General features: G+C 40.4%; 1 protein-coding gene across 4 annotated transcripts in view; it reads left to right on the top strand.

Annotated features, from left to right (window-relative positions):
- The window catches only part of Sppl2a (signal peptide peptidase like 2A), a 40,079-nt gene that overhangs the window by 4,067 nt on the left and 17,303 nt on the right, over nucleotides 1-18,709 (top strand). For 3 of the 4 annotated variants that reach the window (XR_003835921.1, XR_003835920.1, XM_021156587.2), the window contains exons 2-13: nucleotides 1,571-1,690; nucleotides 2,455-2,637; nucleotides 3,067-3,156; nucleotides 3,560-3,693; nucleotides 5,928-6,079; nucleotides 9,172-9,268; nucleotides 9,854-9,955; nucleotides 11,765-11,846; nucleotides 12,359-12,433; nucleotides 16,064-16,120; nucleotides 16,299-16,352; nucleotides 16,856-16,958. Coding sequence is in view for 2 of the 4 variants with exons in the window: in XM_021156587.2 (XP_021012246.1) it covers nucleotides 1,571-1,690; nucleotides 2,455-2,637; nucleotides 3,067-3,156; nucleotides 3,560-3,693; nucleotides 5,928-6,079; nucleotides 9,172-9,268; nucleotides 9,854-9,955; nucleotides 11,765-11,846; nucleotides 12,359-12,433; nucleotides 16,064-16,120; nucleotides 16,299-16,352; nucleotides 16,856-16,958 (1,249 nt within the window). In the remaining 2 variants the exon portion in view is untranslated. The remainder of the gene's footprint in view (nucleotides 1-1,570; nucleotides 1,691-2,454; nucleotides 2,638-3,066; nucleotides 3,157-3,559; nucleotides 3,694-5,927; nucleotides 6,080-9,171; nucleotides 9,269-9,853; nucleotides 9,956-11,764; nucleotides 11,847-12,358; nucleotides 12,434-16,063; nucleotides 16,121-16,298; nucleotides 16,353-16,855; nucleotides 16,959-18,709) is intronic. The other variant, XM_021156588.2, reaches the window with a different exon arrangement.

The raw sequence follows: 18,709 nt of genomic DNA, 5'->3' as shown, positions 1-18,709 counted from the left end.
AGGATGTCTGCATGTCTTCCACCTCTCCCTTTTGTGTATCTTTCTCTGTCACCTTTTACTGTTTCCTTATCTTTCTAGACAATAGGAAGGAAGACAAGAAAAATATTTTAGTTAAAATACTTATAAAAGTTATTAAGGTTATTTTTATTATTTATTTATTGCGGGGGGCATACATTTGTGTTGTGATCTGAGGACAACTTGTGAGGAGTATTTCTCTTCCTCCCAATATGGGTCTGTGGTACTTACTTCGAGATGCCCCCAAGTAAGACACTGAGATGCAGATTGATGCAAAAGCAAGAGGTTTATTTCTGGCGTGTTAGGATAGACCTTCAGTCAGTCCCTTGAGGAGAGTGATGAGAAGGTGACTCCGAATGGCTATTACAAGCAGTTTTTATACTTTGTAGGTTACATCAGCAAGGTTACAGTTCAAGCTTATTGGCTAACCATATTGAATTTCAAATCTTTGGCTAGCAAGCATGACAAACATTTGAACTCTACCTGGGACTTTCCAGAGGGTCAGTGACTATCAGTACATTCTGAAAATTTTTAACTCAAGAATGTTCCTGTGGGTGGAGAATGGAACTTGGTCTAGCCTTGACCCAAGTTAGGTGGGTGTAAGGCTGGAGAAAGCCCCTAAGGCCCTTCAGGTCCTGAGACCCTCAGCCTTGATAAACAAGTGCTGTTATCAATTGAGCTATGTCCTTTATTCACGTACTTATTTGTGATCATTTAGAGACAGGGTCTCTCTATGTAACCCTGGCAGTCCTAGAACTCACAAAGATCCACTTGCCTCTGATTCCCTGACCGCTGGGATTGAAGGCATGTGGACCATACTTGGCAATTTTTTGTTTGTTATTTTGTTTTGAGACAGGGTTTCTTTGTGTAGCCCAGAATGTCCTAGAATTCGATCTGTAAACCAGGCTAGCCTTAAACTCGTGCCTCAGCCTCCTAAGTGCTGACATCAAAGGCGAGCACCACTCCCCACCCCTGCCTGTTTTTCTCTTAAACTCTGCTTTGGTGTATTTGGACAGGCAGTTGAAGCTCTTGAAGACTTGAGTGAAAATGCTTTTAAATTCCAGGTGGTTATCTTATACAGATACCACTTGGGAGTAATCTCAGATCTCTTTAATCCTAGGTAAAAGAACTAGTCAAGAATTGACAGCGGGAAGAAAAAAATAGAATTGACAGCGGGACAAGCAGAGAGGTTTTGAGTACCTCTTGCTGAATGAATGTGCACAGTGAAGTCATAACTCATAAAAGAGGAGGAAAGTGTCCAACTGAGAGGGCAGACAGGCATTGTTACATCACAGCAAGAATCCTCTCAGGGATGTGGCCCTTAAAAACTGTGGCCATGTTTAATCCTGCAGGAAAGGGACTCATTTTCCCCAAAGAATGAGTTTAGACAAGTGTGTATAGTTTCACTATTCCTCATTGAATTAAATAAACGCATTGAAGGACTTGCTCTCCTTAGGAAGAGTGATCAACTCTGAATATAAATAGTTTTATTAAAATCTTTAGTTGCCTGCAAGCCTAAATATGACTACTACCATGAAAGTTGTTTGTATCTTAGGCAGCTGCTCAGGAAGCCATTCTGCATGCGTCTGCAAATGGCGCGTCTTCACTTTCCAAGGACTACTGCATGTATTATAACAACAACTGGACACGGCTTCCAAGTTCCCTAGAAAATGCAGTAAGTAAATAACAGATCATAATTATTCATAATAATAACTGTTGAATATGGGTAATAACTTTTAGGATATGGATCAATTATGATATTTGGTGATTAATAAATACTTCATTGACTTTGGTCAAGTCTTTTTTTTTCTGTAAAAGAGATGAAAGAAATGACTTGGGGAATTTTGTTTGTTTGTTTTAGTGAGACAAGTCTCACTAGACTTGACTACCCTGGAACTCACAATGTCAGCCAGGCTGGCCGCAGAGTCTTAGAGGTCTGCTTAGAGGTCTCTGCTTCTAGAGTGCTAGCATTAAAGGTGTGTGCCACTGTCCTGAGCTCAATTGAGGGAAGTTTTTTTATTTTTTTTTTTCTTTATGTGTGTAGGTGTTTTATCTGCATGTGTGTCTCCATACCACATGCATTCCTGGTGCCTGCAGAGACCATAAGAGGATGCCAGATGCCTGGAGTTTCCGATGGTTGGGAGCTGACATGTGGGAGCTGGGAATTGAACCTAGGTCTCTAGAAGGGCAACCAGTATTCTAAACTGCTGAGTCATCTCTGCAGCCCAGACTGAGGGAATTTTAGAATTTGCACCTCTAGTCCTTGTTGCTTGTCATAAAGTTGTTTTTGTTATCTCAGGCATAAGTACATGCTGTTCCCCTGAGCTACACGCCCAGCCCCTCAAAAGCAGTGTACCAAAGCACTGTCGGGGTCTCATCGCTGAGTGCTGTTGGGTAAAATGAGGTATCTGTCTTATCAAAAACACTTCCTATTTTCAGACTTCTCTGAGCTTGATGAATTTGACGGGCACACCACTGTGCCACCTTTCTGATATTCCTCCTGATGGCATAAGGAACAAGGCAGTGGTGGTGCACTGGGGACCCTGCCATTTTCTTGAAAAAGCCAGAATTGCACAGGAAGGTGGTGCTGCAGCATTGCTGATTGCCAACAACAGTGTCCTAGTAAGTCCCAAAGCAGAGTAACTTCTATTGCACCTATAACGTCAGTCTCCCCGGAATCAGTTAACTCTCCTAGGAGCTGAAGTTTTAATAACCTTGTAGATTAATTTTTATTAATATACATTCTAGATTTATTAATAAAACATTCTAATTGTAAAGTTGTATAGTTTTTGCTGTATTTGTAGAGTTGAGATGACTTGGTTGGAAACAAATATGTATATATGTTTATATAGTGTTTATACTGTACAATGTCATATGTAGTATGTATCAGTTGAAATTCATGTTAAAAGTATTTTGTTTTGAGAACTTATATATTATTAAGAAAGAATAATGAAGCTTTGTTTTTATAGTTTAATAATATTTGCACTTAGTATAGTAGTATATATGTTTTTTATTCTGTAAATAATCATACTTCATATTTTTTTCTTTTAGATTCCTTCCTCAAGGAACAAATCTACATTTCAAAATGTGACTATACTAATTGCAGTTATAACCCAAAAAGACTTCAAAGATATGAAAGAGGTAAGTTAATCATTGCATATTATATGTTTATAATGTTACATTTAATCACTATGCTTTTTTGTTTGTTTTGAGACGAGGTTTCTCTGTGTAACCCTGACTGACCTGGAACTTGCTCTGTAGGCCAGGCTGGCCTTAAACTCAGAGATCCTCCTGCCTTTGTCTTCCAAGTGCTGGGATTAAAAGTGTGCGCCACCTCCAGGCTCCAATTACTGTATTTGGTTTTGACTACTATTCATTCTCCATTTGCTAACAGGAAGCTTGAGGAGAGCCGCATATGGCTTCAGTTGTACTGTCTTCTTAGCTATGTGATGAAGTGTTCGCCCTAGCATGAAATGTCAATGCTGCTGCTGTACTCCAGTAGAGGAGATCCATTCCTGTGTTTAACTGTCCCTTTGCCCTTCAGACTCTTGGAGATGACATTACCGTGAAAATGTATTCCCCATCCTGGCCTAACTTTGACTATACTCTGGTGGTTATTTTTGTAATTGCTGTGTTCACTGTGGCCTTAGGAGGATACTGGAGTGGACTTATTGAATTGTAAGTTTAATTAAACTTTTTATGGCTTCCTGATAAATGGTTTTAAATAATGTTTCATGATAATCCTAATAACAAAAATATTTACTTTTTTTCTGACCTCGGCATATAGTGACTGCCATTGGGATTGTCTTTTTTAAAAAAATAGGAAAGTTGTAGGCACCTGAATTATTTGTTGATAGGGAAACACTTATCAGATGCTCATGGAGGCTGGTGAGGTGTCTCAGTGGATAAAGTGTTCACCCAACAAGTGTGAGGACCTGAGTGCAAAGCCCTAGAGCCCATTTAGAGCTGGACACAGCTGTGTCTGTCTGGCGTCCCTGTGCTCCTGCAGCACTGTGGGAGTCAGAGGCAGGAGTCTGCGGAAGCTGAAGGACAGGTGGACCTGTCTACAGTAGAAGCCAAGGTTCAAGGGTGACGCCAGAGGCTGTCTCCATCCATCCATGCATCCATGCATCCATCCATGTGTTCTGGCAGACACACACAGAGAAAGAGAGAGAGAGAGAGAGAGGAGAGGGGAGAGAGGAGAGGGGAGAGAGAAGTTTCATAGCAGGAGCTGGGAATACAGCTCAGTGGTGGAGCGTTCATCTAGTATTTTGAACAACTTTTGCCTTGTTGTTTGAACCACTGCACTCCCAAAAGAATACAATTAATGGTAGTATTTAGTGCATAAACCTGGTAGTTGGTTCTCTTTCAAGAAACTGTTTATGAAGGCTACATGTGATTCATACCTGTAATCACAGCACTTGAAAGGTGGAGGTCACCCTTCACTACGTATGGAGTTCTAGGCCACCCTGGGCTACTTATGACCCTGCCTAATGCAGTCCCCTTTGCCCCGTGAAGTGCTTTATGTGGTATACACACCTGCAACCCATACACAGGAGGACCACGAGTTTGAAAGTGCCCTGGGTTACATATTAAGTTTAGGTCTAGCTTCTGCTACATCACAAGGCTCTGTCTCAGAAGGGGGTGTGTGCCTTGTGCTTCATAATACATGGAATATGAATATATGGGTTATTATGACTTTAATGTGTATTACTGTACATTTTAAAAATTTATTTTCAATGGCAGATACCAATGGTTGGCACCTTTTCCCACTTAGGTACCACATTAGTAACACTTGTGTTAAGGCCTTGGCATCCTGATCTAGAGTTCTAGTGAGGGTGTCGGTGTCTCTGAACAGTTTCAAATATGCAGATGCTTTATTTAGTCCAGACTTAATGATCCGGGCCAGAAAATGCATGACAGGAATGCATGACAGAGAGAAGAATTAGGGCAGGGAGCACAGAGTGGGTTCCATGTAACTGGGAAGAGGCAATGAGGCTGACAGCAGAGACTACTCAATGAGGTGACTCTTGCTGGGAGAATTCATGGGAAGTGAGAAAGATAGGACAGGACTGTATCTGATAATTAAAAAAAATTCTTCTAAATACATTAATGAGCACAGAGTAGACATATAGTAAATACTGAGTTTGCTCGTAAGAGAATTTCATGTTTATATTTGAAAGAAACTAATTTTAGAAATGCTTTATTGTATGAAGATGGATAATGTTGTTTGTAAGTTTATATCTTTTTTTTTTTTTTTTTTTTGTTTTTCGAGACAGGGTTTCTCTGTGTAGCCCTGGCTGTCCTGGCACTCACTTTGTAGACCAGGCTGGCCTCGAACTCAGAAATCTGCCTGCCTCTGCCTCCCAAGTACTGGGATTAAAGGCGTGCGCCACCACGCCCGGCGTAAGTTTATATCTTAAAACTTAACTATGGCATGCCTTTAATCCCAGCACTTCGGAGGCAGAGGTAGGTGGATTTCTGAGTTCAAGGCCAGCCTGGTCTACAGAGTGAGTTCCAGGGCAGCCAGGGCTATACAGAGAAGCCCTGTCTCAAAAAAAACAAAAAACCAAAAAACTTAATTATGTCAACATAAATAGTTCTCCTAACTTGGTTGTATGAACATCCGTAAACATTAAATTGTTAATATGATAAATGTCATCTCTTCTAGCAGTTTTGTTTTCATTAAAAAATTCTTGTCCCAAAGTCGTGTAATAGCAGATTATCTCTGGAGAGTAGCAATAGAGGATGTTTCAGTTTCCAGATTAAATATTTCTCTCTGGTCCTTATTACATTACATTATTACTGCATTACCTTTGTGATTAACCTTCAATTGGTGTTAGAAAGGGATTTTTAAAAATAACTGTACTTGGTAAAAGCTTGCTGATGTATTCCTGTGTGTGTTTATACAGGGAAAACATGAAGTCAGTGGAAGACGCAGAAGAGAGAGAGACAAGAAAAAAGAAGGACGATTACTTAACGTTCAGTCCTCTCACGGTTGTCGCCTTCGTGGCCATCTGCTGCGTAATGATTGTCTTACTGTATTTCTTCTACAGGTGGCTCGGTAAGAAACTGGATTTTATGTGTGCTGCCTTGAGTATATAGCTGTGTATATCTTCTCAAGAGGCTGAGGCCAGCCTAGGACACATAGTAATCTCTAGATCAGCCTAGGGCCACACAATAAGACCCTCTCTCAAAAACTAAACTTTTGGGACCGGAGAGATGGCTCAGCTGTTAAGAGCAAGTACTGCTCTTGTGAAGGATTCCAGTTTGGTTCCTAGCGCCATGCCAAGTGGCTCACAAGCACCTGTAATTCCAGCTCCATCAAGATCCAACGCCTCTGGCTTCCTTAGGCACTTATATACATGTACATACTCACATATATGTTCATATATGCACATACTTAAAATACAAATAATTTTAAAAAGATAGCTATTCTACCCTAAAGCATATTTCAATTTTTAGTGAGAATTACAAATTAATTTTTTTTCCAAGACAGGGTTTTTTATGGATGCCCTGACTGTCCTGAAACTTGCTTTGTAGACCAGGCTGGTCCTGAACTCAGATGTTGATCTGCCTCTGCCTCCCAAGTGCTGGAACTAAAGGTGTGCATCACTCTGCCCAGCTTACAAGGGAAATTTTTGATGTGGGAAGAAAATCATTCAACCTCATAATTATCCCAGAACATAGAATTAAATTATGATTGGCCAATGTTTTGTGTGGTATTGTAAGATTTTGTTTACCCTAAATGAGTTTTCATGACTAAGATGGCTGCTATTTCTTAGTATATTATAACTTGACAGAATTTTATTAAATTGTTAAGGCTTTCTTTATCTTTTGGTTTGTTTGGAAATAGGCTTTCTCTGTGTAGCCTTGAGTGTCCTGGAAGTTTCCTTGCCATTTTGCCATTAAGATATACTTAAAGATTTAAGATCTACTTAAAGTAACTGAGGATGATCTTGAGAACGCTTTCTGGTAAACTCCTTACATTTAAAACAAAACTAGCTGGAACTAAGTGACGATAAAGTTATTCCTCATGTGGAATCCTTTCCGAAGTGGCAGCACACTGTTGGACAAGGCACTAAAGCTGCAGAATGGCCTCAGGAAGTATAATCTCTGCCAGGCGGTGACAACCTGAGTTAGGCAGCTTGGCAAAAGATAGACTAAAATCCAGTTGACGGGCCATGGGGTGTCTGTCCACTGCTCCTCTTAGCACACATAGCCAGTGATCACAGGGACTGGTGCAGTGTCCATGACTACATACACTAGCTTATCCAGTCCTTACAACAATCCGGTATGCACCTCATGAACCTGCCCTGTTAGAATCAAGCACCCAGACTCAGACCACCCCAAATTTGCTGTGTTTAGATCAGCCTGTTTCTCACCCCTCATCCCTGTGTACACAGCTGAAACCAAATAGGCCTTGAAAATGGAGGAACAGCTTGTCTGTCTGCCTGCCTGCCTGCCTTCCTTCCTTCCTTTCTTCCTTCCTTCCTTCCTTCCTTCCTTCCTTCCTTCCTTCCTTCCTTTCTTTTTTTCTTTTTCTTTTTCTTTTTCTTTTTCTTTTTCTTTTTTCTTTTCTTTTCTTTTTTNGTTTTTCAAGACAGGGTTTCTCTGTATAGCCCTGGCTGTCCTGGAACTCACTTTGTAAACCAGGCTGGCCTCGAACTCAGAAATCCACCTGCCTCTGCCTCCCAAGTACTAAGATTAAAGGCATGCGCCACCACTGCCTGGCTACAGCTTATATTTCTATCACAATATTTTCTTGAACATCCATAAAAAGAATATTGTAAGGTATAATAACCCCTCCCTCTTTATAACAACACAGTAGTAAATGTCTTTAAATAATTTTCAAATAAATCTGGACAGTATATAATGCCCATCAAATTTTACTACCTTGGTATCTCATTGCAACAAGGAAGTTTCTTTGAATGGATTTGAGTGTTTTTCGTTTGTGCTCTTTTTTTTATTTTTTCATTGAGCCAGCATTATTCTGTGGTGCTCTGGCTAGAGTGGTAACTTTCTGTACAACCAAAGCTAGTCTTGAGCTGGTGGCTACTATGCCTGGCTGGATTTGGTTTGAACATAGGTTAAATTGTTATAGATAAATTCTCCATAGGAAAGCATGGGGAAGATGCTTGGTTGATACCCAGGGCAGATATTTGTCTTCATCCCTAAATTACATTTCTAAAAAATCTTATTAATAGTTTATTAATCCAAAGCCAGACCCAGTGGCACATGCTTTTAATCATAGCACTGGGGAGGCAGAGATAGACAGATCTCTACAAATTTAAGCCTGATCTACACAGCAAGCTCTAGACCAGCCAAAGCTACCAAAAATTGTTTCTTAATCACTCAGAGAATATAAGTCAGTTGGTAGAGTACTTGCCTAATATACACAAAGTCCTGGTTCAATCCCAGGGGTCAGAGTGACCGATGTGGTGGTGCACACCTGTGATGCCAGAACTCCGGAGGTTGAGAGAAGGATCAGAAGTTGAAGGTTTTCAAGGTTATTCTTGGCCGTACAGCAAGTTTTAAGTACTCGAGGCACCAGAAGAGGAATAGGACGAGTGGCTCAGTTGGTGAAGTGCTTACTGTGCAAAGGAGACTAGAGTTCAGTCTGAGGACCCATGCAGGATGCCCCACCCCACCCTGCCTCCAGTTTTTTCATTCTAGCACTGGGTAGAAGCAGGTTGATCCCTAGAACTTGCCAGTCAGGGTGGTCTGCTTGGCAAACTTCCAGGCCAGTGACTCATTCTGTTTCAAACAATTAAAACAAAAGAAAAAGAAGACATCTGAGGAATAATGCCATGTTTGTCTTCTGGTCTGCACACATACCTGCCTACATGTGTACACCTACATACACACAAACATACACATGTGACAGAGGCTCATCAGTCCTCTGTTCTTGCAGTTAAATTAAGTATTTATACATATTTGTAATGAACTGTTACTTTCAACATAAAACCATCTTCAGCCACATCAAGCAACCCTGGTAGTGTTTAACAGAAAGAAAGCCACAAGTGCCACACATTCTCTTTTAAGACTCTTGGTTGCGCCTTAGCAACTGCTTCACAAAGCAATATAGTTACTACATTGAAAATATGATCTAATAAAGAGAACTAAGGAATTAACATCTGTCTTGTTCTTTTCTAGTTTATGTTATGATAGCAATTTTCTGCATAGCATCGTCAATGAGCCTGTACAACTGTCTTTCTGCATTGATTCATAGGATGCCATGTGGACAGTGCACGTACGTATCTGTTAGCCTATGATGTAATTAGTATTTCAGCTTAGTACAGGAAAAGCGAGGTGTTGCTTTAAGCTTGTATATTCAAGATACATTGTATTTATGCCTGTCTGAGTTTAAAGTTAATAATGTGTTTGGGATTTTTTGTTTGTTTGTTTTGTTTTATGAGACAGGGTTTCTGGGGAGCCTTGTTGTCCTGGAACTGTCTCTGTAGACCTGCTGGCCTCGAACTCACAAAGATCTGTCTGCCTGCCTCTGCCTCCTAAGTGCAGGAACAAGGTGTGCACTACCTCAGTGCTAGGACTTAAAGGTGTGTGCCACCATGCCCAGATGTGTTTGGGATCTTTACACTGAATTTCTGAGACATGTCTAGTGTTCAGTAGCCATCTGTGGCTGGTGGCCATCAGTCTTGGAAAGCACCGGCAACACAGGGTTTTGTTGAAGCAGTTATTATGCCTCATTGGTTTTATGTAAAAATCATGATAAGATTAATATTACAACCACTTTTTGTTAATGTTTGGCACTTTTTTGTATCAAGTGAACATTTTTTATCTATAGCACAAATTAACTTTTTTTTTTTTCTTTCAGGATTTTGTGTTGTGGCAAAAACATTAAAGTGAGCCTGATTTTCCTTTCCGGGCTGTGCATCTCAGTTGCTGTTGTGTGGGCTGTATTTCGAAATGAGGATAGGTATGACAACTCTAACTTACTTTAAATTTAAGGATGCATAGTGTTATATCTTTTCCTGAATCATATTCATTATGATTATTGTGGATTTTTTTGTTTTTATTCAAGAACATATTTTAAAACAAGGTAATTTGTTTTTTCATGAATAAGTTATTTAACAGGATCTCTGTATGAGCCCCATTGCTAACTTATAACTCTAGCCTTAAATTTGCAGTGACTCTGTCTCCTGTATGCAGAGGTTACAGGCATAGGCCACCAAACCCAGCAAATGAACAGATCTTAGGCTAAGAGTTTGAGCTCATTCAGGGAAGGAAATCAGGTTCTGCCTTAGACACCTAGACTTAAAACACGCTCAGTGATGGTGTGTAGCAGTGTTGTGTCTTATAACTTCAACAGATGGTGTCCCCACTGATTTCCACAATGGGCTTTTAAATGAAAAAAGCTGTCACGTTTTCATTTCTGTTACTGCAATCTGATACCCTGCCAAAAAGCAATGGAGAGGTGAAAGGGTTCATTTTAGCTCACAGTTCCGGGTGCTAGTCTTTTATAGCTGAAAAGGCGAGGCGGCAGGAGCTTGAAGCCACTAGGCACATCACATCCACAGCCGAGAGCAGAGAGAAGTGCGTGCACAGGTGCTTTCTTGTCTCAGCCTCATCTCTGCCTCTATCCAGTTCAGAAACCAACCAAGGATCGGCGCTGCCCGCATCCAGGGTATTTCCACCTTGGTTAACCCAGTTACAAAAATGCCTCACAGATACACCCAGAAGTCAATATAACCCAGCCAGCTCCTCTTTGAGATTCTCTTCCTAGATGATTATGATGATGTCAGATTGACAAAACCAACCACCATCAAAGCAAAATGTAAAAGAATATGTGGAATATTTTGCCTTACATATTAGAAAAAGGGCTTTATGCAAGATATCTGTCCATTTACTGAGAGCAACAGTTATGGGCATTTCTCTCTTTAAAAAAAATTATTCCGCAGGGCAATGGTGGCACATGCCTTTAATCCCATCACTTAGGAGACAGAGGCAGATGGATTTCTGGATTTGAGACTAGCCTGGTCTACAAAGTGATTTCCAGGACATCCAGGGCTACACAGAGAAACCCTGCCTCGAAAACCCCAAAAAATAAAAAAAAAATTATTTCAAACACTGTGTGTGTGTGTGTGTGTGTGTGTGTGAGACGTGTGTACATGCCACAGCATAACTGGACAGTACTCTACAGTTCTGGACACTTGAGGCAGTTCTCTCCATCCAGCCAGAGGGCCTAAGGAATCTAGCTCAGGGCATCAGTCTGATCACAGGTGTCTTTACTGCCGAGCCGTTAGGCCGACCCAGGTTTAACTACAGCAGGAAGGGAAACCTGGAAAAATACATAACATGCTTAATGATTTATTAAGAAAGTCGTTTACCTAGAAATCTTATTATAATTACCAAAGTTATTGGGTTTATCATTGGTTGCTAGTTCTGCATGTTAGTTTCTAATAAGTAAATTGTGTAGTTTTTGCTTGTGTTCGACAAGACTAGATATGAACACGAGGATTTTATTGGCAGCTGTCTGTGTAGAGGGAGACTGCAATGTAAAACTGCAAAGATTAAGGTGAATGCGTGCTTGTATCTGACATTCCTCTGAGGGAGCCTGGGCGTCATTATTCTGCCAGGACAGTAACTGGCCGAGCAGAGAGGATATGAGGAGATAATTCATAGCCACAACCATAATGACATAACCATAATGACCTATTTATTTAACTTTCATCTGACGATAATGGAATGAAATAATAGGTTGATCTCTCTCTCTCTCTCTTTTTAGGTGGGCTTGGATTTTACAGGATATCTTAGGAATTGCTTTCTGTCTCAACTTAATTAAAACAATGAAGTTACCCAATTTCATGGTAAAATATTTTATAGAGCTGTAATAATTTTTTTCTTTTTAAAACAATACGATTGAGGTATAATTTGCATATAGTAAGACAAGCTCATTTCAATGACACTCTTGAAATGTTGCAGATATACGTATGACTTTTGTAACTTCCATCCACTTGAGCTACAGACCATTCTGCAGGCTGCAGAAAGCTTGTTCTGCCTGTTTGCGCTCAGTTCTAACCCAGGCCAGGCCAGCTGAGCGTTTCTGTCAGTCATGCTCATTCCTTAAAACCTTGTGAGATGAAATATCGGGGAAGAACATTCTTTGAATCAGAGATGATCCTATGCAAATGGGATGCAGGAAGTAAAGATTTTTTAAATGGCATATGCAATAAAATTATACATAGTGATAACCACAAAACACCTTTTAAAATAACATTCAAATGTATATTTCCATGTTCACTTGTATTTGCAAAGTCAGGTATTTCACTAGTTTAGATGTGGGAAGTTTGATCTTTTAAATTCCTTTTTTCTCTGACAGTCATGTGTGATACTGCTAGGCCTTCTTCTCATCTACGATGTGTTCTTTGTCTTCATCACACCCTTCATCACAAAGGTATGACCATTTAAAATTTACGACGAAGCCTTCAAAACGATGGAACTCTTTTTCTTAAATCTGTTTGTTTGCCTTGAGACAGGGTCTCCTCAGCATAGCCCTGGCAGGAAGAGAACTCTCTATGTATAGCAGGCTAGCCTTGAACTCACAGAGATCTGCCTGCCTCTAGATTAAAGCCGTATGTCACCATTCCCTGCACATGCAGCTCCTGACATATTTTCTTAAATATTTATTTTCCTTTCATGTGTATAAGTGAATACCTGCATGTGTGCATGTGCACCTCATGCATGCCTGGTGCTCACAGAGGCCCACAGAGGGCATTCTTTCCCCTGGCACTATTGTTCCAGACCTTCAGATGCCACCCATTGTGGGTATTGGAATCCAGGTCCCCTGCCAGAGCAGTGGGTGCTCTTAATGCTGAGCCATCTTGCCAGCCTCAAGAAGGGAACCCTAACTCTCTTCATAGACTGTTGATTTTGCAGATTTGTATTTCAGAGTGAACTCTAATTTCTTCAGGAAATTACCTTTGAAATTGGTCTTTCAGTAGAGGGTAAATTAATCGCAAGCTTTCAGTTGCTTATTAGAGGACATAAGGAGCTTCTGATTAGTATAAAGGGAGAATGTCTGCAATTTTTCTTTCCTTTTAAAAGTAAAACTTTCTTACAATCAGTGTCTACTGTGGACAGTTCAGAGAGGGAGGGAGAGCGGGAGGGGAATGTGTCATTGATACCTTCATTTCTGAGAACTAATATGAGAATAGCAAACGTCAGCATGCCAGCTCTGCAGGCCTGGAATGTACTGTATACCCTGGCAGCCCCTCCTGGGCTTTAGGTCCCAGTCTACTTCGAGAAGCAATGCCAGTTTTGACGTCATTAGAATTCCTTTGGCTGAAGAACTCAACTTCATCTTTGTTTTTTGTTGTTTTGTTTTGTTTTTGTTTTTTAAAAACCAAACTATTATTACTATTATTGTTTTTTTTAAATGAGTTTTCTCTGTACAGTCCTGGCTGTCTTGGAACTCACTCTGTAGACCAAGCTGGCTTTGAACTCACACAGATCCACCTGTCTCTGCCCCCTGAGTGCTGGGATTAAAGTGGTGTACCACCACTGACAGGCCCAACTTGATCTTTCTATACCAACAAGGTCTCCTGTATCCAGGACGCTCCTTGAAGCTAGGGTGAGGCTAACCTCAGTAAATGCTTGCTTAGTCCAGGGCTTCTCATTCTCACTTTCAGTTCTGTCCATTCTGTCTGTCCTATGGGTGTGTGACTGGAAGCTCCTAAGTCATGCAGTCCCCATTTTACCACCATTTTACCATTCCTCTAACAAAGTGAGGAAAAGTGCCAAGTGAGCAAGCGAGTGGGCCAGGGAGTTAGCGAGCCAGCCAGTTGCCATTCATTATTTGTTCAGTTTCCCGTCTTGGCCTTTTTCATATCAGGAACATATTATTCATTATTCTCTAGTTCTCCTGTTTTCTCTACCATTTTATTTTGCACCTTGTCTTATAACTTTACATTGGCCCTTTATTCTTTGTGTCTCTTAGCTATTTCATATTTGATGACAACTATTTTTCTTCCCATTAGCTTTTGTTATCGTTAGTGCTGTACTCAGGGTAGAACCCAGGACCTTTGTATTTTAGCCAAGCACTACCACAAAACCACATCCTTAGCCCCCTCCACTGGGCTTTTATCCTTTCTTTAGACAATATATCATCTATTAAAATACTGCAAAAGCAGACAGTTGCTGCCATCCATAAAGACAAACATATAACCTGTGGAGGAGCTAAAATTGCAACTAGGAAATAAAGATTTGAAACTACCCCAAAGTATTCATAGCAGACTGTTTCACAAGCCCTTGCCCATGTCTTAAGGTGCGCTCTTTCACAGCAGTGCTACAAAAGGGAAAAGGGAAAAGCATGAAGCCAGCAAGTGTGAGCTGTAATGGACACTGGGGGTTAAAGCATATTCTCAAGCCAGGCAAGACAGAACACGCCTGTAATTGTAGTATTCAGGGGCAGAGGCAGGAGGATTGCCACAGTTTTCAGCCAACCTAGTTTACAAATGGAGTTCTAGGCAGCCAGCGAGGGGTACATAGTGAGATCCTGAGGCAAAAACAAGGCTGTCCAAGCTAGTGGTAATTTATTTGGTGCAAAACAAAACAGCCCTGTAGAATGCTCCAGAGGCAGTTAATAAAAGGAAAACACTGTTGATCTTAAACTTGCCTCGAATCCCAGCACTTGGGAGGCAGAGTTCAGGGCAAGTCTAGTCTACAGAGTGAGTTCCAGGATAGCCAGGGCTATAGAGAAACCCTGTTTCAAAAACAAAAACAAAAAAAGAAAATCAAAATCCTTATCATTGTCTTCACACAGCAGATAGTTCTCAGCATGCACTGGAAGTACAGCAGGAAATGATAGCCAGGTTTCGAAGTGCTTCTTTTTCATCTTAAACCTGGTATCAGTTAAATGTTAGATGACGTTTTAAAGGTATAGGCCTTTTAAAGGATAAAGGCCTTTGAGTCTTCTTTCTTGTGTGATCAGTACATTTTTCATTATTTATTTTTCTTAGGCCTGTGCTTTCTAACAAATCTGTTGTAGTGATGGAGTTGGAGGTGCTCTTTGGCACTCGTTGTTATAAATGTTCATTTACTACTATCTCAGTTTGGCCCCTTTGTTTTCCTCATACCTGTATGTTTTATCTTGTTAGGTAACTAAAAATGTATGTCAGATTCTGCTCATTCCTGGTTTTTATGATTTTCAAAATCCAGTTTGTATGCCTTCTCCCTGGTCTGCCGATGCATTCCTATCCTCTGAAGCTTAAGAGCAGACACCTCACACAGAGTGAGGTGTATACCAGCGCTTGGCTGCAGAGACAGGCAGATCAGGAGGCCAGGGTCACCCTTGGCTACATGAAAACAACAGAAAGGGCGCTGTGAGTATTTTTAGCCTCAAAGTGTCACCTCAGGCAGACAAGGTTACAGGAGAAAATGAGTTGGTGAACACCTTGTCTGGCCTAGAGAAAAGACTTCAGCAGACACAGGGAGGGAGCTACCTCTCAGGAGACTGCTGATTGGAACAAAGGAAGGAGGCAGGGTTGACCCTGAATGGGAATAAGGCTGAAGAAAGTTGTGATATTCTATGACGTTGGATCTTTTCAAATTTGGCTCTATAGTTGTGGGAAATATCAAAAGGTCAAATGCATTTTTATTCAAATAAGGTTACTTATATTTGATAGAGAGCTAAATTTAAAGGATTTTAGTATCTTCTTTTTTTTTTTTTTTTCGGATGCTGAAAATGTCTAAGAACCATATAGATAGTAAAAAAAATAAATAAATAAATAAAATACTGAAAGTTCATAACTTATTACCATGTTGGCTGTTAGTATAACCCAGATCTCCAGGTATACTTGAATAGTCTGTGTATATGCCAACTTGATAATTACTGAACTCTAGTGAAGTGGAGTGGTGTGCTATCTGGATTTTGTTTCAGATTCAATACCTGCTGTTTATAGAGTCTGAGGAAGAAGCAGTTGATAGCCCATGTTCAGTTGGCAGTAGGCCGTGGGCTGTCAGTCATCCTTGCATTGTGGCAGGTTATTTCTTTAGATGACTGAACGACATCTCTTCCTCCCTTTAGAATGGTGAGAGCATCATGGTGGAACTTGCTGCTGGGCCTTTCGAGAATGCTGAAAAGGTGGGGATGGTGTGAACGGCAGCGCTCACCCGGTTACTGCCTGCCTGTCTGTTTCCTACTGTAACTCATTGGTCATGGGTGCATGCTAAGGTGTTACCAAACTCCTTTCTCACAAATATAGCCATTTTCTTAGTTATTCTAAATTATTAAATACCTATTGACTTGGGTTTCATCCTAGAATGATGGAAACTTTGTGGAAGCCACTGCTCTGCACACAGCTCCCCATGAGAAAGTAAGGATTGTATTTCAGATAAGTTCATTGGACTTTAAATCATACCTCTATGAGGAGGCTCTTCCTTGGGTGGGAAAAAATGTAGACTGACCAAAACAAAACAACACAACAAAACTTGTCAAGGTCCGAGTCCTGTTCTTGGTAAAAAGAAAATAAAAATGTAAAGGTTAGCTGTGGGGGGAAGTATAGCCATACCGTTCACCCTCCATGTGTCAGATATAATTTCCTAAAACTACATGTCTGATTCCTTCAAATTGTTTGTACAATCAGAGTCTATGTATGTATTATGTATGTGTATGTTTGTTTATGTCATCTTAAGTTCAATTTTTTTCAAATAGTTTAAAAAACATCAAAATGATTACTACAGTGTCAGTGTTTCTCTTCCTAAAAGAGAGATTGAGAAGAGACTTACTGGTTCATTCTCTCTCTCTCTCTCTCTCTCCCCCCCCCTCTTTCCTTCTCCCTCCTGCCCTCCCCCTCGTCTCTGTTTTTCTTTCTTACAGTTGCCAGTAGTTATCAGGGTGCCAAAACTGATGGGTTACTCAGTCATGAGTGTATGCTCCGTGCCTGTTTCAGTATTGGGTTTCGGAGATATCATTGTACCAGGTGAGTGAATATAATAATTTTAGCAAAACTATACTTTTAAGGATGATATTCACAATATCTGATAAAAGTTACAAGGCTCCATATTTTTGGCTGTCATTAGAACTAGGAACAATGACAAAGATTTAAAAAACAATGCATTGTGAAGGGTAAAAGAGAAATCAGCCTTCAGGACAGCCAAGGTAAGATGTCTGCTGCAACAACAAGGATCCATTTATCCTCATCTAGAAGAACATGTTTGTTTTATTTTAGGGAGTGCTTTAGGGATGTCATCAAGATAGGGTTGAAGGAGCAAAGGAAGAGAACCTCAGCTTACATGGCTTTATAATAAAAGACAATCCAGTGGGAAGCCAGTCACAGTGGTCTGTAGGGTGGGGGCAGACAGGCACCTGTTGGAGGCCTAGAGGTTTTGAGAAGCACAGTCAGGGGGACCAGCCTAGGCTATGACACTGGATGTGAGACCCAGGCTAGATATGGAGGAATTGTGGAAGGGAGGATCAAAGGGAGTTACCTGGCTAAACACTGGAGATACACATCTAGAAATACTTAATACATACAACATGAGATTTCTTCTTTGGTGATGTTCAACAAATTACTTCTAAAAATAGATATTGAGAATTTTTTTTTGCTTGTATATTTGCATATATCAGTGAGAGTTTGTATTTCATTTTAAAATTCTTACTATTGGGGCTGGAGAGATGGCTCAGCAGACTTGCTCTCGCAGAGGTCTCAGGTTCTATTCCTGGCAATCACCCAGTGACCCAAACTCTGCAAATTCAATTCTAGAGGATTTGATGCCTCTTTTGACAGGCACCAGGCACACCATGGTGCACATACATACATGGACATACATACAGGCACAATCAATGTTCAAACTTGTGAAATAAATAAATGTGGTTTTTTTGTTTGTTTTTTTAAGATTTATTTATTTATTTATTTATTTATTTATTTATTTATTTATTATATGTAAGTACACTGTAGCTGTCCTCAGACACTCCAGAAGAGGGAGTCAGATCTTGTTACAGATGGTTGTGAGCCACCATGTGGTTGTTGGGATTTGAACTCCTGACCTTCGGAAGAGCAGTCGGGTGCTCTTACCCACTGAGCCATCTCACCAGCCCCCATAAATGTTTTAAAAATACAATTCTTTGTATTAAAACTTCAGTCATTCTGAACATCATTTAAAGTTACTTTTCTTGATGTATTATCAATGTATTTTTAAATTCTCATGTATTTGCTTGTTTATATAAATTGAAAAACTGGGTATTTTTCTATACAACATATTTTTGGAGTATGTATAGAGCATGAAATAACAAGCTGATTGACAGAGGCTACCTCACCTTTTTTTGTCAAGAGCACTTGAAATCCACTCAGCAGGTCTCCAGACTAATACATTGCTCATAACTGCCATTCATGTGCTATTTATTGAGTCTCTGGAACTTATTTCTGTCTGAGTGAACTTTGTGTCCTTTGATCAGTATTTCCTTCCCTAAATATTCCCCAGTCCCACTGTTTCACTCTGCTTCCATGAGTTAAGTCTTTGAAGTTTTATTTACAAGTGAGATAATACAATGTTTGCTTTTCTATGGCTGCTTCTTGCTTAACAGAGTGTCCTCTAGATTGATCACAATGCTGTCACCACAGATGACAGGATTTCCATCCTGTATGCTCTTCTCTCTCCCCGCTACTCTGTCACTCCTTCATGTCCCCCAATCTCTCTCCCCTCCCCTCCCCTCCCCCCTCCCCTCCCCTTC

Source organism: Mus caroli, chromosome 2 (assembly GCF_900094665.2).
Source record: "Mus caroli chromosome 2, CAROLI_EIJ_v1.1, whole genome shotgun sequence".
NCBI classification, from domain to species: domain Eukaryota; kingdom Metazoa; phylum Chordata; class Mammalia; order Rodentia; family Muridae; genus Mus; species Mus caroli.
Note: the sequence above shows the minus strand (reverse complement) of the source record. Positions and strands in the feature narration are given on the sequence as shown.